We start from the raw sequence: 27383 nt of genomic DNA on the forward strand, positions 1-27383 counted from the left end.
AAATATTTTTGATTTTGTTCTGGAATATGGATTATTTGGGAACTCTAATCTTTCTATTTTAAGGTTTGTTAGGTGAGTCCAGCAAATTAATCCCTGCTCTTGAGGAAAGATACTTTAGTGCTTCATAGATTATGAGATTTTTTTTTTCCAGTCTGGCTGATAGGAATAGGCACTGTCCCCTTGCACATGGCCTGTCTGTGCTGGGTGCCGTTGCTCTAATCTTTACAGGTTGCTCTTTCCCTAACCTTCAGTATTTTCCTTAAATACAGGCAATGATTAATACCCTGCTTAATATTTGAGGACTTTCAGCAATGTCTAGAGCTCTCTCTATATGAATCTTCTATCTTGCTGTATTTTTTTATTGGCAAATTCTCAGCATCTCCTCAATTTAGGGAGTATACTAGGCTTTTCCTGGTTTCTTCTTTACTACAGTGTGGAATCATAGTAGTAAGCTTGGCAATAGGGCAAGCTTATCTTGTTTGTTTCTCATTTCTCAGTGGTTACTTATTAACTGATAGTTAACTGTCATTTGTCAACTGTTTTTCATTACATATATATATATATATATTTATATTTCACTTGTTTTAAGTAGGAGTATAAATCTATTCCCTACTATTCTATCTCGACTAGGAGTGGAAGTCTCTTTTATTATTGATTTTTTTTTTTTTTCCCCACTCAATGTGTATGTATGTGTGTGTATGTCATGTCAAGGATGAAACTCATGTTCTCCCTAGACTGAGAGTGAGTGTTTTGCAGAAAGCTGAGAAATTTTATACATGTACCAACAACTGTATTTACTGTAAGCCATTAATCCCCCAACTAAAAACTAAGGTCCTCATAAATATGAAACATGCATTTACCCATGAACTACACTCCCAGTCCACTATTTTTCTTCTTTTTAAATTTATTATTATTGGGTTCAGGAGATAGCATAATAGTTATGCACAAAGATGCCTGAGGCATCAAAGTTCCTAGGTTCAATCCCCAGCACTACCATAAGCCAGAGCTGAGTAGTGCTCATATAAAAAATAATAATAATGAAAGAGAATTACAATTATTATTATTGTGGTGTATTGCACCAAAGCAAAAGACTCAGGGGAAGGAGGGAAAGAACGGAGGTGGAGAGGGTACTGGGGTTCTGGCACATGATAGTGGAATAGTGTTCTGTAGACACCTGTCACAGGGAAATGAGACGTATTTATGTGTCAACAGCTCTACTATAAACATTTGAACCCTCAATAAAGTGGTAAAAATATCTTATGTTTATTTCATATTGTCTTTTTTCTTAAAGGACCCTTGTATTCTTTGTCTCTATCTTCTTAGCCATTATAAAACATCACCACCATCATTCTTTTAAAATTACTCTATGAATGCATTTCCTTTTAGAAACTTACGAATTTTTCATTACCTATTAAAATGAATTAAAACACAGGTTGGTATATTTATGGTCTTGATTGATAAGCTACTAACCTGTCTTTTTATTTATCTTCTAATAGCTCTAACTATATTACATAACCCACCAACATATATTTCATTGTTCAACAAAATGAAACATGAACAGCTTACTAGCCCAAACCAGTCCTTACTCATTCTTTTGCCTTAGTGCTCAACTGTTCTTGTTTTCTGGAATATTACCTTCTTTATCTGAACCTGTGTATTTTTTATTCTTTTAAGGTTCTTCTCAAGTGATGCTTTTCTGACTTTCTCTGCAGATATGAGCTGCCATAATACTTGATTATGTTACTATTTAATATTTCCTTCTATACTCATCCCTTTGCCCTATAAGTTCTGTGGGTGTACATGCTCTTGCTTTTTCTTTTTTTCTCTCATTTTGTGTCAGCTGTGTTAATATCTGCTTGGCTTATGCAAATAATTAGATAAATATTGGGTAAGCAAAGGAATAAGTATATGATTTCTTCTTTGAATGATTTTGGCGAATAGTGAAATGACTAAGAAATACATTGGTAGTTGAAACAAACTGTAAGATTGCTTGGAACCTAATATGATGTAGATCTCCAAAACATATATTTTGGGGAAGACTATCTAAGATATAAAAATAACTTAGTTTTGTGATACTACTTTACAGGTATCTTATATTGGAGAAGGCATCAGATGAACTTGTTGAACGTAGTCACATTTTTAGTAGTTTTTTCTATAAATGTTTGACGAGAAAGGAAAATAATTTAACAGAAGATAATCCAAGTCTTTCGTAAGTCAATCTTCCAATGTATTAAAGTTTTAAGAGACTATACTATTTTGATGCTTAGCAAAGTAACATCTTTTTTTTTTTGGGGGGGGGAATTAATGGTTTACAATCAACAATAAATACAGTAACAAAAATAAAATACAGTAGTAGTTTGCATACGTATAATATTTCTCAGCTTTACACATGACAGTTCAACCCCCTCTAGGTCCTCTGACATGTTCTAGGACCTTAACCCACCTTCTGCCTCAGTCCTTTACTTTGGTGCAATACACCAAATCCAGTCCAAGTTCTGCATTGTGCTTTCTTTTTTTGACTTTTTTTTAGTTTTCTTTTTTAAAAATTTTTTTATATTAGCTTTATTTATTTATTGAATAGAGACAGCCAGAAATTGAGAGGGGAGGGTAAGATAGAGAGGGAGAGAGACAGAGAGACACCTGCAGCCCTGCTTCACCTTTCATGAAGCTTTCCCCCTGCAGGTGGGGACCAGGGGCTCAAACCTGGGTCCTTTTGCACTGTAATATGTGCGCTCAACCAGGTGTGCCACCACCTGGCCCCTGCACTGTATTATTTTTCAACTTCTTTTTTGTATTTATTATTGGTGATTTAATAATGATCCTGGACCACAGCATTACAATTTTTTTTTTCTTTTTTTAAACCTTTTTTTTTTTTTTTTTTTTACCACATCTTTAAAAATAGATTTATTTAATTTATTTTTTCAAGGTAGAGAGTGAGCTAAGTTCTGCTCTGGCATATGTGAGGCCACAGCCTCAGCCATTCAGTCTACCCACTAAGTCACTTCCCCAGGCATGATTTACCAAATCTTAATATTTTCTCATTTACTATATACAGTTGAAGATCCCTATGCTTCTCTATGATTAAAAAAAACCACAATATTGTTCAGTACTGGCTTATGGTGGTACAGGGGATTGAACCTGGTAGATCAGAGTGTGAGGCATGAAAGTCTTTCCATACTTACTGTGTTTGTAGCTCAGTCTGACATTATAGTTTGTCATCTTAATAGCCAGTCTTTTTTGTATTACATTTTATTTGTTATAAAAATATAATGTGGCTTTTTTTCTAGGTTAGACCCTCACCAGTATACTTCCGTTTAAAGAAACATGCAATAGTATATATAATACTATATTTGTACTGTGTAGCTGAATTTCTGTCTACTTGAACAATTTTTGATTAGTGCTAAATCATGGAGCATTTGAAAGTGATAGAGATAAACAAGGAAGAAGGATTGCCGTATTTCTGATCGTTGTGCCATATAGCCATTTACCTCCAATCCTCCAGTGATCTACATGATAGTTTGTATGGTAGTTAGTTCCATGATAAAAATTAAGACTTTCTACTTATTTAAAATGCTTGTATATTCATTTGTCTACCACTTTATAAGCATATTTTTAAAATAAGCATATTTATGCATGTTTTCCTCTCACAGTAGTGCTACTAGATAATGTAGGGGTTATTTATTGTGTTCTAATTTTTCAGATGAGGAAGGAGTCAAAAAAGATTAAGGACAAAAAGCAAATGAGTGGTAGAGTTGGTTAACACTGGCTAATACTTAAATATTAACTCTTAACCTTTAGTGCAGAGACTATATATTGGACTGCCTGTAAAAATGTCTGGGAAAGTTTGTTTCAGCCCATTAAAATAATTTTTAAAAGGCAAGTAAGGATATGGTTAAATGGAGAGACTGAATTTTTGTGAGAGACAGAAAGTAGGCAAAGAGAATAGTAATATTTATTGAGTGCCTGATAGAACCAAGAAAGTGAGCATAAAGAAACTTTGATTCTACAATAATATTGTGAGACAAGTGTCATTTTCTTTATTTTTTGCCCCTTTTGTTGCCCTTGTTGTTTCAGTGTTGTAGTTATTATTGTTACTGATGTCGTCATTGTTGGATAGGACAGAGAGAAATGGAGAGAGAGGGAGAGAAAAATAGACACCTGAAAACCTGCTTCACCACCTGTAAAGCGACTCCCCTGCAGGTGGGGAGCAGGGGGCACAAATCGGGATCCTTACGCTGGTCCTTGTGCTTCCCGCCATGTGCGCTTGACCCGCTGCGCTACCTCCTGACCGTCCACTTTCTTTAATAATTGAAGTGTAAAGGAGTTAAATAAATTAAGAAAATTAGGATATAACTTGAATTTTCTATTTATTCATTTATTCATTCCCTTTTGTTGCCCTTATTGTTTTATTGTTGTAGTTCTTATTGTTGTTGTTGATGTCGTTGTTGTTGGATAGGATAGAGAGAAATGGAGAGAGGAGGGGAAGACAGAGAAGGGGAGAGAAAGATAGACACCTGCAGACCTGCTTCACAGCCTGTGAAGCGATTCCCGTACAGGTGGGGAGCCGGGAGCTCTAACCGGGATCCTTATGCCATTCCTTGTGCTTTGCACCACATGTGCTTAACCTGCTGCGCTACCGCCAGACTCCATGGGTTTGAAATTTGTGTAGATGGACAAGCCTTGACAGAATCAATAAGGGAGAAAATTAAAATTTGAACGTATCCTTGAAAGTCAGGGCTATGGATAGGGATATATGGAAGAGGGAAATTTATTTAGTAAATTTGGTATTTCCTATTTCCAATGCTCTCCTAATCTTCTAGTTCTTCTATATACAGATTGATGATTGGCATCCTGCCTTTAATTCTACATTTTGTTTTAAGATTACTGGTCAATGTAGTGATTGTGAATTGTACATACCTACCTAGAAACTGAGGTAATGAAATATATTCTTTTGTGAAAAGTTAAGAAAGGACTGGGTAGTAGTGCACCCAGTTGAGTGCACACATTACTATGTGTAAGGATCCAGGTTCAAGCCCCTGGTCCCTACCTGCAGGGGAAAAGCTACATAACTGATGAAGCGAGGCTGTAGATGTCTCTCTGTTTAGTCAGATAAAGAGCTTAGCACATGGTAAGGGTTGTGTTTTACCTAGTGAGCAATCCTCAGACCTGAATTTCATGTTTGAAAATCCAAGAATATATACCTTATTTCTCATCTTCCATTAAGTTTTGATACTTCCCTTACCACAGATAAAAACATTTAGACAGTAAATTTAGATAACAGTGTTTTATTTTCCTGCCCAGGTAGATCTATGTAGATAAATAGGTATAGTAGGTTTTACATTCAGTTGCTCAGGCATTTCTGAAATCTATATAACTTTCTGACTTCTCCCTATTACATTATTGCTTATAATAAACATATTTAAGTACAGCCATGAGTTAATAAAAGGGTATAGTTTTCTAGAGTATTAAATACAATGTATTTTGAAGAGGACAGCTAAACATTAAATGTAATGTAGTCCATTTTGTAAAAAATGACTAGAAATTCTTAACTTTTAGGTTTTTTATGTAAAAAGTATATTTAACTTTTATATTTCCAGAATGGCACAGAGAAGACATAAAAGAGTAAGAACATGGACTCGTCATATCAACATCTTCAATAAAGATTATATTTTTGTGCCTGTAAATGAGTCGTGAGTATTACAGATTTAATAAAATTGAAGAGAACAGAAAAATATTGTTAGATTAACTGTGGGTACAAATATTTTTGACACTCTGTTATTAGTCAGTTTATTCATTAGTTTATGGGGGTGTGAGATTGGGGAAGAAAGAGAACCAGAGCATCATTCTGGCCTATGAGAGCTCCATACTTTATCCGTTGCTTATTTTAGCTTATTATTATTTTTTTTGGAAGTAGTTCAAACATGGAGATTGCTTATCTCAGGTTTTCAATTTTAATAGTGATTATGTTGTAAATATGGAGGAATAAATGACCCTGAGGCTATAATGACTGAGATATTGGCTGTTGAAGGTGGGGTGGGGGGTAGTTCTCACAAAAAGATTTTGTAAATAAGAAGTCAAGACATTTTTAGGATGTCTTTTCACTTTTCACATACTGAAGTGAACAAGTTCTTTACTTTTTTCAGAACAGATTAACTTATTTATATTTGAGCATATCATTGCTTACCTGTGGCATATGTTGGTGCCTTGGGGGGGGTACCTGGGGCTTAAGACCTCAGATTTGCAGGTCCTGTACTCTTAACACTGAGCTGTCTCCTTTTTATATAAAAAAGTTATGTTGGGAATCTTCATGTTTATTAAATGAGATTTGCAGTAGGAGCAACCACTGACTGTATGAAAGAAAATAAATTTGAATTACTCAGATTTTACCCTACATAGCCTCAGTACTTGCTTACTTAGGTTTGAAATGTGTCTTCTCCATATCCTATCATATATTACAAAGGACTTCTTCAAAAGTAATCTGAAGTTTGACATACTCAGCTATAGCTCTAGAACATTTTCTGTATTGTTTGAACTTAGTATTATTAAGATTGTATTCTTTTTAACAGGTCTCACTGGTATCTTGCAGTCATTTGCTTTCCATGGTTAGAAGAAGCTGTGTATGAAGATTTTCCACAAACTATATCCCAGCACACCCAGACTCAGCAGTCCCAACATGACAACAAAGTGATAGGTGATAAAATTAATATGAATGTTTTTTTTTAAAAATATTTTATTCATTTATTAATGAGAAAGATAGGAGAGAGAGAAAGAACCAGACATCACTCTGGTACATGTGCTACCGGGGATTCAACTCAGGACCTCATGCTTGAGAGTATAGTGCTTTAGCCACTGTGCCACCTGCCGGACCACTTGAATGGTTTTTTTTAAAACAATTAATCAACAGTGAAAGGATTATAGGGAATGTGAAACTGAAATAGTATAATATGCTAACATTAAACTTATTTAAAATTAAAAAAAAGACTTTATTATCTTTATTTATTTATTTATTTATTTATTTATTTATTTATTTATTGGATAGAGACAGCCAGGAGTCAGGAGGAGGAGGGGTGAGAGAGAGAGAAACAGAGATACCTGTACACCTGCAGCCCTGTTTCACCACTTGCAAAGCTTCTCCCTGTAGGTGGGAGGTTGGGGTCTTGAACCTGGGTCCTTGTGCACTGTAACATGTGTGCTCAACCAGGTGCGCCATCACCCGGCCTCAACATTAAACTTATAGAAGAATGAAAAGCCTGAAATTTTTAATAATAGAATCTCAACGTTATATATAGACAAAATGTAGTTCTTAAGTTGTACTGTTTGAATCATGGCATATTTGCTATGTGAGAGAGCAAGAGACCAAGACCAGATTATTGCTCTGTAATTTTCATAGCACTTTTTATAAACTAATCTTGATAACATGACTATGGTTTCATGTTATAACTCCTTTAACAAGGGTAGAAGTTCTGTGGTTTGGGAAGTGGTGCAGTGGATAAAGCATTGGGTTCTCAAGCATGAGGTCCTGAGTTCAATCCCCAGAAGCACATGTACCAGACTAATGTCTGGTTCTTTCTCTCTCTCCTCCTATTTTTCTCATAAATAAGAAAATAAATATTAAGAAAAGTAGAAGTTCTGTCTTTTATTCTCTTTTTAATTTAATTATTCACTGGATCGAGACAGAAATTGAGAGGGAAAGAAGAGAGAGAGAGAGACATACCTGTAGCACTGTTTCACTGCTCATGGAACTTCCCTCCTGCAGGTCTGGTAGCTTGAACCCAGGTCCTTAAACACTGTAACTTGCGCACTTAAATGGGTTCACCACTGCCTGGCCCCAGAAGTTCTGTTTTCTTTAATGTAAATCGACATATATATATATATATGATATTACCTGAGCACTGCTAAGCTCTAGTTTATGGTGGTGCAGGGGATTGAACCTGGGACTTTGGAGCCCTGGGCATGAAAGCCTTTTTGCATAGCCACTATGCTATTTCCCCAGCCCTTGACACAATATTTAACACTAATAATGTGGCTAGATAATAATGGGCCTCTTTTAATTATTCCACGCTTTTCTTGTGTTCTAGTACATATCTTTATTAAGTAAACATATAATCTACTTTCTTTCAGAAACCCCCCACACACAAACAAAATAATAAAATAAAAAAGAAAGAAAAGAAAAAGAAAAAACAGTCAAAAGCCAAAAAACCATTTTCTAACCATAGCCTAAGTCTCTAACAGAAATCATAATGCATGTCACCATTAATGCTGACCAAAACCTAAGGAGTAGGGAAAGAAAGAAAGAAAAACTGATGAAGCAACTAATTCTTTTTGATTTTCTTTAATTCTCTTGTGCTTCAAAAGTGTGCTTAATGCATATTTTTAAAACTTTTTTTTACAATTTTTAAAAAAATTATCTTTATTTATTTATTAGATAGAGACAGCCAGAAATCAAGAGGGAAGGGGGTGATACAGAGAGACAGAGAGACACCTGCAGCACTGCTTCACCACTTGTAAAGCGTTGCCCCTGCAGGTGGGGATCAGGGGCTTGAACCCAAGCCCTTGCACACTGTAATGTGTATGCTCAATCAGTTGCACCACCACCAGGCCCCTGGTACCATACTTTTATCATTAGCAAGTAGATGAACCTTTACCAAATAAATTAATGATTTTCTAGATGGTAAAACATTAGGTATTTTGATTAGTGAGTGAACTATCTAGAGATTGTCATTTTGTAGGAAGCTGATTTACCTAATTGTTACTTCAGGTTTTTGTTCTGGGATTAAGTATTTTTATAATGGTTAGCTATTGCCAGTCTGACTTGTTGATTGTCTTTTGTAAACAATTAAGTAGGTCCTAGGTACTTTCCCTCCATTTCGTTGTTACTGTGCATGTAAGTTGAAATTTAAGGTCATCAATGACTTTGTCTTAGATGTAAAATGAAGACTTATAATTACTTTGTTATTTCTAACTAGATAATGACCTACATAATACTTCATCACTATCCCTGAGTACAGAGGAGTCCCAAGTAAGTGCAATTTTTATGGAGGTGAAATAAGAACAACATATATATATAGTATGTGGCTAGGTAGCAAAGATGGATATTGGTTAAATTTGATTACATTGTAGTACTTTGTTCTGTGAGGGTGGGGGAAAAACAAGAGAAATTTTCATTTTACTTGTATATTTATAGCTTATTCAAACACCTGAGATTTGTTTTATTTAATAGTTTATCTGGTTAATTTCTTTTATTCCCTTTCTTTCTCCTTTTTTTCTTTATTAGAGGATTACTGTTTTACAGTTGACAGTAAATACAATAGTTTGTACATGCATAACATTTCTCAGTTTTTTCCCCCTTTTGTTGCACTTGTTTTATTAATGCTGTTATTGCTGTCATTGTTGTTGGATAGGACAGAGAGAAATGGAGAGAGGAGGGGAAGACAGAGGGGGAGAGAAAGATAGACACCTGCAGACCTGCTTCACCACTTGTGAAGCTACCCATCTGCAGCTGGGGAGGCAGGCAGGGGCTCGAATTGGGATCCTTATGCTGGTCCTTACTCTTCGTGCCATGTGCGCTTAACCCATTGTGCTACCGCCTGACCACCCCCCCCCCCCCATTTTTCAGTTATCCACATAACAGTACAACCTCTACTAGGTCCTCTGCCATTATGTTCCAGGACCTGAACCCTCCTCACCCACCCACCGCAGAGTCTTTTACTTTAGTGCAATATATTATAGTTAATTGATTTTCTTATGCCTTTTATTTTATTATTTATTTTTTTACATGGTGCAGTGGAAGGAACTCAGGGCCTTGTGAGTGTGTGTATTGCTGAGCTGCCTCCTTGGACCTATTTTAATTCTATATTTTAGAGAGAGGGGAGAATGAAGAGATAGAGACATTATAACACTATTGTACCAACCATGGAGTTGTTATTCATGGTACTTACATGTGGTGTCAGGGGTTGAACCCAGGGCCACACACATGGTAAGGTGTACACTTTATCTGTTGAGCCATCTCCCAGGCCTTACTTTCATAATTTATTTTATATAGCTACTTTTATTCTTCGTTATATCAGCAGTTTAAAATTTAAAATTTATTTAGAATAATTTTTTTTTTTGGTGGTGTTGGGGCTTTTCACATGTACAATTACATTGCTCCTTTATTCTTGATTTTTGTTTTGTTTTGTTTTTCATTTCAGATAGGAGGGAGAAAGAGACACCACAGCACTACACCATCGTTATACTTCCTCTGGCACTGTGGTGTTCCCATTATGTATATAATGTATATTTCTCCAAGTTATGTCCTGGCCCTATTAGCAGTTTGTTTGTTTTTGTTTTTCTTTTAAGATTTTATTTATTTATTAATGAGAAAGATAGGAGGAGAGAGAGAACCAGACATCACTCTGGCACATGTGCTGCTGAGGATTGAACTCAAGACTTTATTAAGCTTGAGAGTCCGATGCTTTATCCACTGCACCACCTCCCAGACCGCTGTTTGTTTTTGTTTTAAACCTAGCATAATTAATAGCCCAAGCAAGCATATTTATACCCCATTTTCAAAAATTTTTTGTTATCTTTATCTGTTAGGTAGAGACAGTCAGAAATTGAGAGGGAAGGGGGTGATAGACACCTGCAGCCGTTTCACTACTCACAAAAGCTTCTGCCCTGCATTTGGTGACAGAGTGTGTGTGTGTGTGTGTGTGTGTGTGTGTGTGTGTGTTTGGAACATGGGTCTTTGCGCATTGTAACATGAGCTAAACCAGGTGCGCCATCACCAAGCCCCTTCCCATTTTCTATTAATGTGAATTGTTGATAAAGTCATTAGACTTAAGGTCATCATCTAACTTTCTAAGAAAAGACTCTTTTTGTTAGCTTTTTTAAAATATAGATTTTTTCAAACTGGCATGCATACATCCAGTGTCTTCATTGATTAAGATAGCCACCTACTAGGCTGGCCAGATAGCTCACTTGAATAATGCACACATGTTGCCATGCACACAACCCATGTTTAAGCCCAGCCCTCCACTACATTGAAGGAAGTTTCTGTGCTGTGATCTCTTTGAGTTTTTCTGTCTATCTACTTCTCTATATCTGACAGAAAGAGATAGCCACTTAATAAATATATATATATATATATATATATATTTTTTTTTTTTTTTAAATGAAAGTAGCCTTCCCATGATAGTCCTGTGTCTTTATCATCTCTTACATAGGGTGGTCAGAAGGTAGGTGATTGACACTGCAGTTAGGGTTTTCTTTTTGTTTCTAGTGCTAGGTTTTCATGGAATGCCTGTTTTTAGATGCAGTTTATGATAAAAAGAATTCTACGACCAGTTAGGTTGGCTAAACATTAGGTGTTATTCCTCTTAAGAGATTTACTGTTACCTATTATAATAAAAGTACTTTGAATTTCTTCATGAAATCTGTTTGTGGTTGACTTACTTATGAAATTTATCAAAGAAAACAGTCAAGTGCATCTTCTGTCCTTCACTGCACACTAGTAGTGTGTCTTGTGCTTCAAAAGAAAGAAACCTCTCTTTATATCATGTAGAGATTTAGAAAATTATGTAAGGACAGACTAGACTAAATCAACTTATTTTTAGCTCTTTAACTTCTTCAGATTATGCAAAAATACATAGCTTGTTTCAGATGATGAAAAGGACCCTTATTTGAAGTTGTAATCTTAAAATTGAAACATTTTAAAGAGTAAGTAAATGTTAATTTACTTAAATTAGTTTTAATTGTAGTCATAATAATTCATGTATTTCAGAGTACTGAGATGAATATGTCAGTACCAAAGAAAATGTGTAAAAGGTAAGTACAAAGTATAATAATAATTTTTTTAGATATTTAGTCTTCATATATAAATATGTACATCTTGATTACTTTCTGTGCTTTTCATAGGCCATGTATTCTCATACTAGACTCCTTGAAAGCTGCCTCTATACAAAACACAGTACAGAATTTACGAGAGTAAGTAAAGGCAATTTTGCCATATAGTTTGTTTACCTAAAATCTTTATAATTTTAAAATCATCGTAAGAGTCACTGAAAGGCTGGCAAAATAGCTCACCTGGGTGTGTGCCCACTTTGTCTTCATTGTAACCTTGGTTTGAGCCTGACCCCTACTGCAGTAAAGTAAGCACTAGGGCCAGGGTGGCAGACTTTTTTTTTTTTTTTTTTTTTTTAATTGCCACCAGAGTTACTGTTGTGGCTTGGTGCTGGATCTGCAAATCCACCACTTCTGGCAGCAAGGCCCTCACCCCCTTTTTTTTTTCTATTTTATTTTTTAGGACAGAGAAATTGAGATGGGGGGCTAGATAGGGAGAGAGAGATATCTGCAGACGTGCTTCACAGCACATGAAGCATTTCTTTTGCAGCTGGGGAATAGGGGCTTGAACCTGGGTCCTTGCACATGGTAATGTGCACTCATTGGGGTGTGACTCTGCCCAGCCTCTAGGAAACTTTTCTGTCAAAGGCCATTTGGATCTTTGTAACATCATTTGCTGACCTTACAAAAAAGTATCAGCTTAAAAATTAGCAATTAATTTTACTATGAAAAAAAAACCTCTTAGATTTATTGAATTTCACCTCCTGCCTGTGGTTGCTTTGGCAGGACCAGACCAAATAATATGGCCTGTGGGTTGGACATCCCCCACCCTTGTATTCGGGGAAACTTCAGTGCTTTAGTGTCTTTTCCTTTTTCCATGTCTATTTTTATCTAGCAATATCAGCAGGGATCAGTGAAACCGAAGACAACAAGCCCCTCCCTCACAAAGTGAATTACTGAAAGACTATAGCAAGAATTATCTTTTATTTTGTGTTTATTATTCTGTTTTATTATGTGTTTAGATGAGATTTATAAGTTTAATGATCAATAACTATCAACAAATAAGTTAATACTGAAATGTTAACATTTCAATGAAGTAAATTTGGAATTTGAATACTTGAGCCAAAAAATATAATTTTACAAAGGAGTATGGCAAATGTTAGTAGCTATTCATAATAACACCTCAGAAAATAAAAATAAAAATAAATCTTATTATATGTTTGTGTAATTTAAAATTTACTACAACATATAAAAACCTAGCAATAATTTATAATTTATTGTTTGTAATGTAAGTTGTTTTATGTATTTAGTTATAAAAGTTGAGTCATTTGAGAAAGCTGAGCTTTTAGTTTGAAATTCAAGCTTTTTATTAAAGTAACTATTTTGAAGCCTATCATATAGTTTGTACTGCTAAAGTTAAATTTTGAAATTTGACTTGTGGCCAAAAAACATTTAGCAGATGCTTTTTTCCATCTTTGTGAAAATATTGTATGATGATAAAGAGATTTTTGGTAATTTAAGGTATTTAGAAGTTGAGTGGGAAGTAAAACGAAAAACTCATCGTGAATTCAGTAAAACAAATATGGTGGACCTATGCCCTAAAGTTCCTAAACAAGATAATAGCAGTGATTGTGGAGTATATTTACTTCAATATGTGGAAAGCTTCTTTAAGGTATGTAAAGATATAAATAAATTTTAGTTATCTAACATGATTATTTAATATTTGTATGTATTTTGAAATGATCACCATGGTAAGTCTAGTTAACAAGTGTCACCATAAGTAATTATATTTGCAATTACCAACGTACTTACACGTCACAAATTACATAGCAAACAAAGGGGAAAAATAATACAGATATTCAGAAAATATGTGTATATATGAAAGAAATAGCACCACATATAATCTAAGTATTGTACCCGCAGATAAGAAATTTTAACAAACTATTGTATTTACTGTTGAATGTAAAACATTAATTCCCCAATAAAAAATAAATTAAAAAAAAGAAATTTTAAATGATTTCATCTGTTAGAGAAAATAGTCAAAGATGAACAATGGGATAAAAGTCTACAAAAAAATCAGTTGGGCATATTAGGTCTGAAAATGCAAAATGCTATTTTGGAAATTAACTTACTAGATGGGTTTAGTTTTTTAAAAATATTTAAAAATTTTTATTGTCTTTATTTATTGGATAGAGACAGCCAGAAATTGAGAAGGTAAGGGAGATAGAGGAGAGAGAAAGAGAGACACCTGCAGCCCTGCTTCACCACTCTCAAAGCTTCCCCCTGCAGGTGGGGACCAGGGTCTTAAACTTGAGTCCTTGAGCATTATAACCTGCACTCAACCGGATGCGCCGACACGTGGCCCCCAATTTTAAAACATTTATTTTATCAATAGAGAGAAAGAGAGGAGAACAAGAGAGAGAGAGAAGGGAGACCGTATCATCCTGGCCTGTGTGATGCAGAAGATCAGACCTGAACTAGCCTTCAATCCACTGCTTTCTGTGGCCCCCTGTGGGACTAATAGATGAAACAGGAAAAGTTTTGTAATCTTTTTCGAAAGACAATAGAGGGTATCCAGTTCTAACTCAGAGAGAAAAGCAAATACAAAGATGAGAATGAACATAAATAAAGTGTGATACTGTCAAAATATTTAATTTACATATATTTGGAGTTCTAGACACTTAGAGTTGGAAACTGGGAGACACAAATATGAGGGAAATATTTTATTTATTTATTGAGAATAAACAGACATTGAGAGTGAAGGGGTTGAGAGAGGGGGAGAAAGTGAGACACCTGCAACGCTATTTAATTGCTTGCAAAACTTCCTCCCTGTGTGTAGGGACTAGGGGCTTAGACCTGCTTGTGCATTGTAATATGAGCACTCAACTGGGTGCTCCACTGTCCATCCCTGAGAAGAAAACATTAAAAAAATTTTTATTGGGGTGGGGGAGGTAATTAGTGGTTTGCCGTGAATGAAGTTGGTGGTGTATGTGTAAAATTTCTCATTTTTCTGAAAAATTAAAAAAAAATTAAATATTTATTCCCTTTTACTGCTCTTGTTTTATTGTTGTAGTTGTTATTGATGTTGTTGTTAGATAGGACAGAGAGAAATTGAGAGAGTAGGGGAAGACAGAGAGGAGGAGAGAAAGATAGACACCTGCAGACCTCCTTCACCACCTGTGAAGCACCTCTCCTGTAGGTCGGGAGCCTCGGGCTCAAACTGGGATCCTTATGCCGCTCCTTGCACTTTGCTTTGTGCCACCCGCGCTTAGTTCACTGTGCTACTGCCCGACTCCCTGGCAAAACATTCTTATCCCCCAGCGTAGGTCTTTGCCTACCATCATGCACTGGACCTGAAAGTCTGCTTTCCCCCAATATACCAAACCCAGTGCAAGCTCTCCTTTGTGTTTCCTCTTCTGTTCTTATTTCTCAACTTCTGTCCATGAGTGAGATCATTTTATATGCATTCTTCTCTTTCTGGCTTATCTGTTAAATAAGGGGGGAAAATTAAAATATGTATTCACCAAGCCCATAAAATCATAAACTAGATAAGTGAAAATGACAAGTATAGGTGTTCTTTTCCAGCTCTTGAGAGATTGTATAAGAGATAAAGGGATACTCAAAAAGCAATATTATTATTATTATTTATTTTTCTTTTCCAGAGCTCAGCTCTGGTTTATGGTGATGCTGGGGATTGAATGTGAAACCTTTAGTGCCTCAAGCTTGAGAATCTGTTTGCATAACTATTATGCTGTTTCCCCAGCCCAAGAAGCAATTTTAAATAACAAGGAAGCATTTTTTAATTTTTCAGCTGTCTGTTCATTATTCCATTTGCTACCAGTATTATTTATGAAAATAGGTATAGGAGGGGGGTATAGTTTGACCCAGAAGGTTTCGGGGTGTCTCTCTCCTTCTCCGGCAGGGTGTCCTCCAGGGGAAAGGTAACGGGCTGGTTCTTTCTCGCTCACGACAGGGGTGACACGAAGTAAAAGACACCAGGGGACTCTTAGCGTGAATCTAGAATCTGAGTCCTTAGAGTCCCAGAATCCTAGAGTCCGTTTATTAGCAACGTGGACATGAGTTAAATAGAAAAGCAATGAAGTTAATTATTGTTGAAATATGACAGAAATTACAGGTTTCTTAACAGTCAGCATGCCCCTAAGGTAGGGGGTTGGTATGACAGGAATTGATGAGATACAAGACAGTTATTTTCCATAACACAAGCAACTTAATTATCCAAAGGTATTTGAGAGAAGCATAGGGGTTAAACCCGTAGGGTGAGACAGAGAGAAGATGAATATCAAAAGGCCATATAGTTTGGAATCTCTCTTGTCTGGAGTCTGAGGTGTGTGATGAAGTGTGTGATAAGGTGTGTTCTTCTATGATCAGAAGGTGACTTTGAATGAGTGAATCTGTGGCCATGTGGCCTGCAGTTAATGGAGGGAAGTACTGGGGTATCTGTGGGCCTGAGAGTCAAGAAGGAAAGAACCAAGTCTGAGTTTCCCCCCTTATGCTCACCTCGGTTGAGAGAGACTTACCAAGAGGTTATCTTCTCAGACCTACATCCAAAGATGGGGGTGGTTCTCCCTAAGCTCTATCAGGCTCACACATGTTCCCAACAAGAAGGCTGCTTGGAGAATCCTTTTTTAATTGCTACTAGGGTTAAAGCTGTGCTTGGTGCTTGCACAAAGAATCCACCCCTTTGGGCAGAGTCCCCCACCCCTTTTGTTAAAAATTATTTATTTATTTATTTTCCCTATTGATGTCCTTGTTGTTTTTTTATTGTAGTTATTATTGCTGTTGTTGTTGTCATCGTTGTTGGATAGGACAGAGAGAAATGGAGAGAGGAGGGGAAGACAGGGGGAAAGAAAGACACCTCCAGACCTGCTTCACTGCCTGTGAAGCGACTCCCCTGAAGGTGGGGAGCTGGGGGCTCGAACCAGGATCCTTACGCTGGTCCTTGAGCTTTGCACCACGTGTACTTAACCCACTGTGCTACCACCCAACTCCCCACACCCCTCCTTTTTTTTAGTAGAGACAGAAATTGAGAGAGAAGGGGGTGATGGGAAGAGATAGACAGAGAGACCTACAGCCCTGCTTCACCACTCCTGAAGCTTCCCCCTAGGTCCTTGTGCATGCTACTGTGTCCGCTTTTCCAGGTGTGCCAGCTGCTTTGGAGACTTCTTAAAATCATTTGTAAAGTATAAAGTTATAGTATTCTTCATTATAATTGGAAAGGAACAATAATTTATAGTAGGAGGTCATATATATATATATTTATATACACACATACGTACATATAATGGCAGAGCCATTAAAGATACTATGTTGTCTTTTCCTTTTCTTACTCTTCATCATAGGGTGACTTCTGGTCTTCTAGTAGACTTTCTGAGGGGCTTAACTTTGTTTTTTCAGAATACTTAAAATATTGTTTCACACGACTTAGTCTGAGTCTGTTATGTGATTCTACTTTCTGTATCCTAGGTCAATGAAACATTTAATTTTTGTATCAGTGATTAACAAAACTATAAGGTAATGGGGGCATAATTCCTATCCCCCTCCAGTGGAAACTGCAATAGTTGTCCCAGGGTCACAGATAGGGGTTGACTCTGTCTCTGTCTCTATTTATCTACATCTAATCTATATCTCTATCCATATTTGTTTTTTTTTCCCTACAGTCCTACCTTTACTTCTTTTCTAAGACACCTACACCTATTATTACTTCACAGAGTCCATCATTTTCCTCTTCTCATTCAAGCCAAACCGTGCCTTTCTTCCTTTTCAGATTTGCTTCCATTTCAGTGATGGCATAAAAACAAAAGATTCTTGGTGAAAAATGTTTCGGTTCCCAGAACTGGGGTTGAGAGTCGGCCAGTCATCTTCGTCTATTATTTTCCCTCTCTGGGAGTATGAACTAAATATCTCTTGGTGGTTAAGAATGAAGGAGTTCTGGCTTCTGTGACTGCTTCTCTGCTGGACATGGGTATTGGCAGGTGGATCCATAATCCCAGCCTGTTAGAATGTACTTCTAATTTAAGTATTGCTACCATTTAGATTCCTCAGATGAAAATTGAACCTTACATTTTACCTGTTTATGCATTAGTATAACAGAGTAATTCTAATAAAAATTCTTGCACTTCCATTTCCACTGACCTTTTGCTTCTAAAATAACATTTTATCCTTTCTGCTTGCTAATCTAGCACTCCTCATTTCTTCTTATAGATATGTCTTTCTAACATTTAGTTTCCATTAGTTTAGTTCTAATAGTTTCATTAAATTTATGATAATGACCTGGGGATCACCATATTTTTTTTCTCAAAACAAGAGGAAATGTTTTTGTAGCTGCAACTTGTAATTCCCTGCCTAAATGTAATATAGTGAAAATATAGCTGTTCTTGAATTATTAAGTTGGCTACTTCCTTTTTTTTTTTTTTGCCACCAAAGTTATTGTTAGGGTTTGGTGCCTGCACTACGAATACACTGCTCCTGGAGGCTTTTTATTTTTCCCTTTTGTTGCCCTTGTTTATCATTGTTATTATTGTTGTTGTTATTGCTGTCATTATTGGATAGGACAGAGAGAAATGGAGGGAGGAGGGGAAGACAGAGAGGGGGAGAGAAAGATAGACACCGGCAGATAGACACTGCTTGTGAAGCAACCCCCCTGCAGGTGGGGAGCCGGGGCTCGAATCCTGTTCCTCAACGCCAGTCCTTGCGCTTTGTGCCACATATGCTTAACCCGCTGCGCTACCGCTCAGCCCCCTTCTTTCCTCTTTCTTTCTTTCTTTCTTTCTTTCTTTCTTTCTTTCTTTCTTTCTTTCTTTCTTTCTTTCTTTCTTTCTTCCTTCCTTCCTTCCTTCCTTCCTTTCTTCCTTTCTTTTTTTTTAACATAAAGTAACTGCCTTTTTATGTTAAAATGGTAAGGATGACTAGTGAATATCAAGAAACTGAATTCCAAGAAATGAATGATCTGTGACATTTTTACATACAATTTCCAATATGAGAAGCTAAACTCCATCTCTTTCCATATATATATATATATACATATATGTATACATATACATACACGCATACATATATATATACATATACATATACATACACGCATACATATATATATATATGATGGACAGAGTATGATATATGAGATAAATCCCATATTACAAAACTAATTTCTACAAGATGGATAGAAATTCTAAACCGAGCTGGAAAAAAAATTAGTTCTTCTGCATAGGATGTTTTTACCCTACTGGCCATCCAACTTAAACCTGGCTTCTTTTGCACTGGAGTTGTCTTTGCTGCTCTGTCTCATTCTTTCTTTTTTTTTTTTTTAATTTTTATTTGTAAAATGGAAACACTGACAAAAACCACAGGATAAAAGGGGTACACTCCATACAATTCCCACCACCAGAACTCTGTATTCCCCCCCCCCCCCATAGCTTTCCTGTTCTTTATCCCTCTGGGAGCATGGACCAAGAGACATTGTGGGGTGCAGAAGGTGGAAGGTCTGGCTTCTGTAATTGCTTCCCTGCTGAACATGGGCATTGACAGGTCGATCCATACTCCAGCGTGTCTCACTGTTTCCCTAGTGAGGCAGGGCTCTAGGGAAGTGGGACTCCAGGACACACTGGTGGGGTTGTCTGCCCAGCGAAGTCTTGTTGGCATCACGGTAGCATCTGGAACCTGGTGGGTGAAAAAGAGTTAACATATAAAGTCAAACAAATTGTTGACTAATCATGAACCTAAAGGCTAGAATAGTGCTGGTGAAGATTTGGGGGGTCTCTGTTTTGTAGATGGTTATTAGGCCTATTTTAGTTATAATCCAAAGGGGCCCATTATTATACTATTCTTTTTTTCCTCTGAGCCTGACATCTCATATGCAGGTGGATCCAAGTTATTGTCTGGGGAGATGATGTCATGGCTGGAAAAAGGACCAGAAAGCCGGATCAGGGAAGAGAGTAGCTCCCAAATACAGAAACAATGTTTAAATATTGTTGACTGTAAACCCCATCGATTTGATGTGATTTGGGGCCCATATTCAGCTTAGAGCCTATGTGACCTCTACATCCCTGTAGATGTGAGCTCTACAGGGTCATGAGTAGGAATGACCTAAGCTGCCCCAGTTTCAGGACCCATCTTCCTCAAATGGAAGATAGAGTATGTTTTCCAGCCTCCCTTTGGAAGATCGAACATTCTCTACTGTTGATCCATGTTGAGGGCAAGATCCTATGGGGGCCCACAGAGGAGCCTATTCTGTTGTTCCTGATAGGAATGACTATAACAATGGAGAGAGGGATTTATTTGAGGTCTAGGCCCATCATGTCCGTTTGGGAATCTCAGGACTCCCCAACTAAGGTCCTAGCTAATGGAGTAGCCTGATAGTGACTAAAGAGTCATCATTAACGTGAGCCAGTCTCTTGCCCTTATTCAGCTTTAAGAAAAGTATTTATTCCCTTTTGTTGCCGTTGTTGTTTTATTGTTGTTATTGATGTTGTTGTTGTTAGATAGGACAGAGAGAAATGGAGAGAGGAAGGGAAGACAGAGAGGAGGAGAGAAAGATAGACACCTGCAGACCTGCTTCACTGCTTGTGAAGCGCCATTAGGTAGGAAGCCAGGGGCTGGAACCGGGATCCTTACTCCGGTCCTTGCACTTTGCGACACCTGCACTTAACCCGCTGCTCTACCGCCCGACTCCCCTTATTCAACTTTTGTAGTCCTTACTTTGATAAGGTTAGCTTTGGAGTGACTGAGGGAAGTGTAATAGGAAGTAGGTGAGCAGGGTATCTAAGTCTAAGCAGACACTATTTCATTAGGAACTTGATGGTGTCTTTTTAGATCTTTCTACTTGCTTGCTGCATATCCTTTTTTTTAGCTGGAGTATTGCTCAGCTCTGGCTTATGGTACTATGAAGCATTGAACCTGGGACTTTGGAGCCTCTGGCATGAGTCTTTTTGCTATCTCGTTATGCTGTCTTTCCCCCCTCATTGCCCTCCCCCAAGCAGGCTGTTTCTTGCATTCAGAGAAGGCACTTCTGGGATTCTTTACTTACTGCTTAGATTTTCTCTTTGTTATAATAGTGATAGTCTATCAACATGCTGGAAAAACTGTATTAGATCAACTTGATTTCTGTATTGTGCTGAAGCATTCTCAGTTTACAAATTGTATTTGCACTAATCGACTTAAACATGCACTGTAGCAGAGCAGATGGTATTAAAATTTTTTATAGTATTTTATTTTATATTAATGAGAGATACTGAGAGAAATAGATAGATAGATACCTGAGCACTGCACTGCTCAGCTCTAGCTTACGGTGGTGCTGGGGGTTGAACCTCAGACTTTAGAGTCTTAAGTATGAAAGGTGTTTGCATAACCATTATGCTGTTTCCCCAGTTACAGATGGTATTTTGATTTTTGAAAAGTAGCAATTTAAAGAAAGTGTTCTAAAATTGATTGTGGTTATGTTTGTACAACCCTGTGAAAACACAGTAACATCTACTCAATTGGATACTTTTGGTAAATTCTGTTTATGTGAAGCATAAATTAAATAATTTAAATAATTTAAATTATTTAATGCTTTCTCATGTCTTACTAAAAAATGAAGTTAAAATACTTGAAATTGGCCTGCTAAAATGACTGCTTTCTTTTTTGTTTCTCATTAGGATCCTATTGTTAACTTTGAACTCCCAATTCATTTGGAGAAATGGTTTCCTCGTCACGTCATAAAGACCAAACGGGAAGACATTCGGGAACTCATTTTGAAACTTCACTTACAGCAACAGAAGATGCAGCAGTAGCTAGTTAATCTGTACAAATATGGCACAGATGTTCTATACGATTACTGGAAAGCTGCTTACCAGCATTTGTGTTAGCAGGCTCACAGAGAAGAAAATAGCCTGCAGTCCTTTTATAAGTCATTGCTATTTCAGATATGTAAGATAATATTATTAGAATTGTTGGCGTCTCTTAAATGGAATGGAAATGAGGTTGACACAAATTTACTAGATAGAAATTAAAATTTCATAAATATTTGATATTTTTCTGATAAATATGCTTGGATTATGCAATACCATATGTAATGTGGGAATGTTTTGTAGATAATAAAAATACGTGATCTGTACTTCCACATAACTGGGAGTTGAGGGAGTTAGGTCCTCCCTGGTGCCAGCCCCAGTGCTTGTCAAATTTGTTGACAAGTCACATTATAATGTAATTCTATTCTTTGCAGCTCAAGCATGCAGTATGAATACTGTGTATTTTTTTTTTAAATAATTTAGTATTAAGGCTTCAGAAAATGCCATTTACGGCATTCCTTCTGTATAGTGTAAAAGAAACCATCATGTTAGGAAGATGACAAAGATTCATTCTTTCAAAACATAGCTTACTTTTGTCAGTTGCTAAATGAAATTATTGCTCTGTCCTTATTGTTTCTCCCCCATTTCTTTTACTGTCATATCATGAGATAATAGTGTTTCATTCTGGGTGGAATTTGGAACAAAAAAGTTAACTGTCTAAAGTATGTTTCTTTTAAAAAAAATTACATATATAGCTCATCGTAGTTTATTTGCAGTATATATGCACATACATATTTATATATATACCAACTTTCGCGTTGTCCAGAATATATGTACACAGTTTGTATAAGTATAGATGATAAAATTGTCATCCTTATGATTTTAATTAAAGATACAGTCAAAGTCATATTTATTAATTGTTGTAACTAAACATATAATTTTGTAGCTCTGTTTATCCAATATTCATCAACAAGAAAACAATTTGCTCTCATTGTTTTTATATATTTTTAAATTGTAGGGTGATCTATGATCCCCATGGAGCTTAATATTTTCTGAAATGTTCAGGTAACAGTTCTGAATCTATGTGATGGTAGTGATATTATTTATGACTAAACATTTCACAACCTTTTAATATTATTAGGAATAATTTGAGGGGATGATTATATATTCTTGGATAAGAAAAATGTTAATATCTTACATATTTTAAAAGATATTTTAGATTTTCTGTTTTAAACATCTCAGATTTATATTGTAACTGTATATACAGCAGTGAAACAAGGACAATTTAAGATTAAACTAAAGGTTGAGATAATTTATTTCAAAATCATGTGAATCAAGAGTGTTAGCTAAGCTTCAGTATCCTTAGGGTTTTCTTAATCTTGTCACTATCTTTTATCTTGTTAGATATTTTAATTATTTGGGTATTTCCTATAAAGATGGCTATAATTAAATGTTTAATTCCAGTTTGTGTTTATGGGGGGACTTTTGACGTTACTGTTAATTTTGTGTATGTAATTTTGGGAAATCAGATATATAATATATCTTGTAACATTTTTAACTTTTTGTTTGTTTTTTTTTCAATGTTACCATTGTCCTTCATCATGTTTGAAATTTGCTTAAAATTCATTTTCCTAAATTCATGTAGAAATAATGCATTGAGATTTTTATATTAAACATGTTCCCAGTTCATTAATTTGAATTGTCATTTTTTCCTAAGAAGCATTATTCATGCCTAGAAAACCTTTTTAATTTTAAAAAAATATTTATTTATTTATTCCCTTTTGTTGCCCTTGCTGTTTTATTGTTGTAGTCATTATTGATGTCATTGTTGTTGGATAGGACAGAGAGAAATGGAGAGAGGAGGGAAAGACAGAGACGGGGAGAGAAAGATAGACACCTACAGACCTGCTTCACTGCTTGTGAAGCGACTCCCCTGAAGGTGGGGAGCTGGGGGCTCAAACCAAGGTCCTTAGGCCGGTCCTTGCACTTTGTGCCACCTGCACTTACCCTGCTGCACTATAGACCGACTCCCAAGCCTTTTTAATTTTTATATTTCAAATTTATTTATTTTATGACACCCATCTAGTAGAGCACCACTCAGCTTTGGCCTTATTATATTGAGAATAACTAAACCCTGTCACCTATGGTTGTCTACATTTTTTTAAGGTTATCTGATATTTGATAGTGGGTCCCAAAACATTAAATGGAAAAAGGAGAGTCTTTAACAAATAGTATTGGGAAAACTGGAAGAATGGAATCTGGACCAACACATTTCACTGCACACAAAAGTAAACTTCAGATGGATCAAAGACATGGATGTTAGACTACAAACCATCAAATACCTAGATGAAAACAATGACAGAACACTTTTTTGATGTAAGCTTTAAAAACATTTGACAACTCAAGTCCCGTTGCAAGGAAAAGAAAAAAATGATCCAGTGGACTGTATCAAAACTGAAAAGCTCTGTGCAATAGAAGGAACCATCAGCAAATCAGAGAACCCCTCCCTAAGGAATGGGAGATCTTTACAGGCCATATATCAGACAAAAGACTAATAACTGAAATACCTAAAGAACTTAGTCAACTCAGCAATAAAAACAACCCTGTTAAAAAATGGGGGTTGGGGGAGTCGGGCTGTAGCGCAGCGGGTTAAGCACAGGTGGCGCAAAGCACAAGGACCGGCATAAGGATCCCAGTTCGAACCCCGGCTCCCCACCTGCAGGGGAGTCGCTTCACAGGCAGTGAAGCAGGTCTGCAGGTGTCTATCTTTCTCTCCTCCTCTCTGTCTTCCCCTCCTCTCTCCATTTCTCTCTGTCCTATCCAACAACGACAACAACAATAATAACTACAACAATAAAACAACAAGGGCAACAAAAGGGAATAAATAAAATAAATATTTATTAAAAAAATGGGGGTTGGGTGGGTGGACAGAATCTTTACTAAATAAATGATCCAAGGGCCAACAGACATGAAAAAAGTGCAAAGTTACTGATTACCAGAAAAATGCAAATGACAATAATTGGCACTTTACATCTATAGGAATGTCATTCACTAGAAAAGATAGAATCAGCAAGTGTTAAGTGAAGGTGTGAGGGGAAAGGAGCACCTCTACCTTGCTGGTGGGAACGCAGATTGGTCTATTGCCTGTGGAACAAATGGAGATTTCTCAGAACTCTAGAAATGGACCTACCTTATGACCTGGCAGTTCCTCTCCTGGGGATATATCCAAAGGGAGCAGAGACATCCATCCAAGGAGATCTGTGAACATCTATGTTTATAGCAGCACAGTTTGTAATAGTCCAGACTTGGAAGCAATCCAAATGCCCAGCAACAGGTGAGTGGCTAGAGATGTTATGGTATATATATACATATACTATTCAGCTGCTACTGATGAAGTTAGCCCCTTTGCCTTATCTGGTGGAACTTGAAGGAATCATGTTAAGTGAGATAAGAAAAAATGTGATTATCAGATGATCTCATTAATAGGCGGAACTTTGAAAACAAGGACAGGGAATACACAGAGTACAACTTGGACTGTAGTGGATGTAGTGTATTGTGCCAAAGCAAAGGGCTCTGGGGAGGTGGATAAGAGAAGCAGTGCAGGGAGACTTGAAACCTTGGTGCTTGATGGTGGAAAGGGGCCTGAGTTGGGGGTGGGAATGTTTTATAGACACAAAGCATGGGGAGATGAGAAACTGTACCCATGTGTCAACAACTGTACTGCAAACCATTAATTCTCCGATAAAATGATTTGGGGAAAAATAAGGTTTTTTCATTATAACTTCCCATATTTGCCATCTTCACAAAATATCATGAAGAGACATGGTCTCTATTTTTAGTAAATAATTTTTCTACTGAAAAAAGGCTGGAGATCAAATCTGGGACCTTGGACTTGCAAAGCCTATACATAGCTATCTCTGATTGTAAATAAAACTTGAAACTGTGTGATACCTAGCATCACACAGTTGGATAATGTGCATGGCATCTGATGCTCTGGTTAATTGTCCTTTCTATTTTATTAAGTATGTCATTAAGCTGATTGTTACACTAGGGAATGTTTTTGAGCATATACTACTAGCAAGCAATTTGCTATGTATAACGATATAAATGACTGTGTTTACTTGTGAGTTAATGGTGGAAATAATTATGTTAACAATTTTAATATGCTCTAGTTAAAAAAAAATCATAGAATTTCTTTGTGTGCACAGGTGGGAGTTCAACCTAAGGGGTATATGTGTGTATTTGGTAATGATGGTATGGGTTGTCAAAATATTTCAGTTGGATATTGTGCTGCTTTGCGATTTGTCTGATCTGGATTCAAACCAGGCCCTCACTCCATTAAAGGAAAGTTTGCTCTAAAAAAAAAAAAAAAAAAAAAAGGAAGGAAGGAAGAAAGAGCCCAGCTTCAGCAATAACCATGGAGGCAAAAAAAAAAAAGAAGCGCAGGTGGCGCAAAGCACAAGGACCGGCATAAGGATCCTGGTTCAAACCCCGGCTCCCCACCTGCAGGGGAGTCGCTTCACAGGCGGTGAAGCAGGTCTGCAGGTGTCTATCTTTCTCTCCTCCTCTCTGTCTTCCCCTCCTCTCTCCATTTCTCTCTGTCCTATCCAACAACGACAACAACAATAATAACTACAACAATAAAACAACAAGGGCAACAAAAGGGAATAAATAAATAAAATAAATATTAAAAAAAAATAAAATAAAAAAAGTCTGTTGCTGTGGTGTCTTTCTCTCCCTCTCCTTGCCTCTTATCTTTTTTTTGTTTTGTTTTTAAATCAACTTTATTTATTATAATATTCTAGTAAACAGCGGGTGTATCACTTTCTAGCTCTAGTCATTACAGATATTCATGCCAAACTTAACATCTTCATTTGCAAGCCATTTATTTACACTTTTTTAAAATAGCTGAATAGTATTCTATTGTTTATATATACCACAGCTTGCTCAGCCACTCATCTGTTGTTGGTCACCTGAGTTGCTTCCATGTTTTGACTATTACAAATTGTGCTGCTATGAACATATGTAGACACAAATCTCTTTGGATGAGTATGTTTGATTCCTTTGGATTATCCCCAGGAGAGGAATTGCAGGGTCATAGGGTGGGTCCATTTCTAGCCTTCTGAGAGTTCTCCAGACTGTTCTCCACAGAGGTTGGACCAATTGACATTCCCACCAGCAGTGCAGGAGTGTTCCTTTGACCCCACACCCTCTCCAGCATTTGTTGCTGCTACCTATTCTAATGTATGACATTCTCACAGGAGTGAAGTGGTATCTCATCTTTATTTGCATTTCTCTGACAATGACTTGGAGCATGTTTTCAAATGTTTGTTGGCCTTTTGGATCTCTTCGATGGTGAATATTCTGTGCACATCCTCTCAATTTTGGATGGGGTTATTTGTTTTCTTGTTGCTGTGTTTGGTGAAGTCTTTATAAATATTTTGGTTATTATCCTCTTGTCTGATATATGGCATGTAAAGATCTTCTCCCATTCTGTAAGGGCTCTCTTTGTTTGGGTGGTGGTTTCTTTTGCTGTGCAGAAACTTTTTAATTTGGCATAGTCCCATTGGTTTATTTTTAAGTTAGTCTTCTTTGTAATTAGATTTGTATTATTGAAGATGCCTTTAAAATTTAGATGGAAAAGAGTTCTGCCAATATTTTCCTCTAAGTATTTGATAGTTTCTGGTCTAACATCCAAGTCCTTGACACACTTGGAATTTACTTTCGTGTTTAGTGAAATATAGTGGTTCAGTTTCATTCTTCTGCATGTTTCAA

At 36.6% G+C, this 27383-nt stretch overlaps 1 protein-coding gene across 6 annotated transcripts in view; it reads left to right on the forward strand.

The window, feature by feature from the left end:
• Window positions 1-23297, forward strand: part of SENP7 (SUMO specific peptidase 7) — a 145332-nt gene extending 122035 nt beyond the window's left edge. For all 6 annotated transcript variants that reach the window (XM_007532622.3, XM_007532624.3, XM_060198443.1 and 3 more), the window contains 8 exons: window positions 2087-2209; window positions 5598-5690; window positions 6567-6691; window positions 8967-9019; window positions 11762-11805; window positions 11896-11964; window positions 13342-13492; window positions 21477-23297. In XM_007532622.3, the coding sequence (XP_007532684.2) occupies window positions 2087-2209; window positions 5598-5690; window positions 6567-6691; window positions 8967-9019; window positions 11762-11805; window positions 11896-11964; window positions 13342-13492; window positions 21477-21611 (793 nt within the window). In that variant the 3' untranslated portion in view covers window positions 21612-23297. The remainder of the gene's footprint in view (window positions 1-2086; window positions 2210-5597; window positions 5691-6566; window positions 6692-8966; window positions 9020-11761; window positions 11806-11895; window positions 11965-13341; window positions 13493-21476) is intronic.
• Window positions 23298-27383: the final 4086 nt, after the last annotated feature.

The sequence above is a fragment of the Erinaceus europaeus genome, chromosome 9 (genome assembly GCF_950295315.1).
Source record: "Erinaceus europaeus chromosome 9, mEriEur2.1, whole genome shotgun sequence".
In the NCBI taxonomy this organism is placed as follows: domain Eukaryota; kingdom Metazoa; phylum Chordata; class Mammalia; order Eulipotyphla; family Erinaceidae; genus Erinaceus; species Erinaceus europaeus.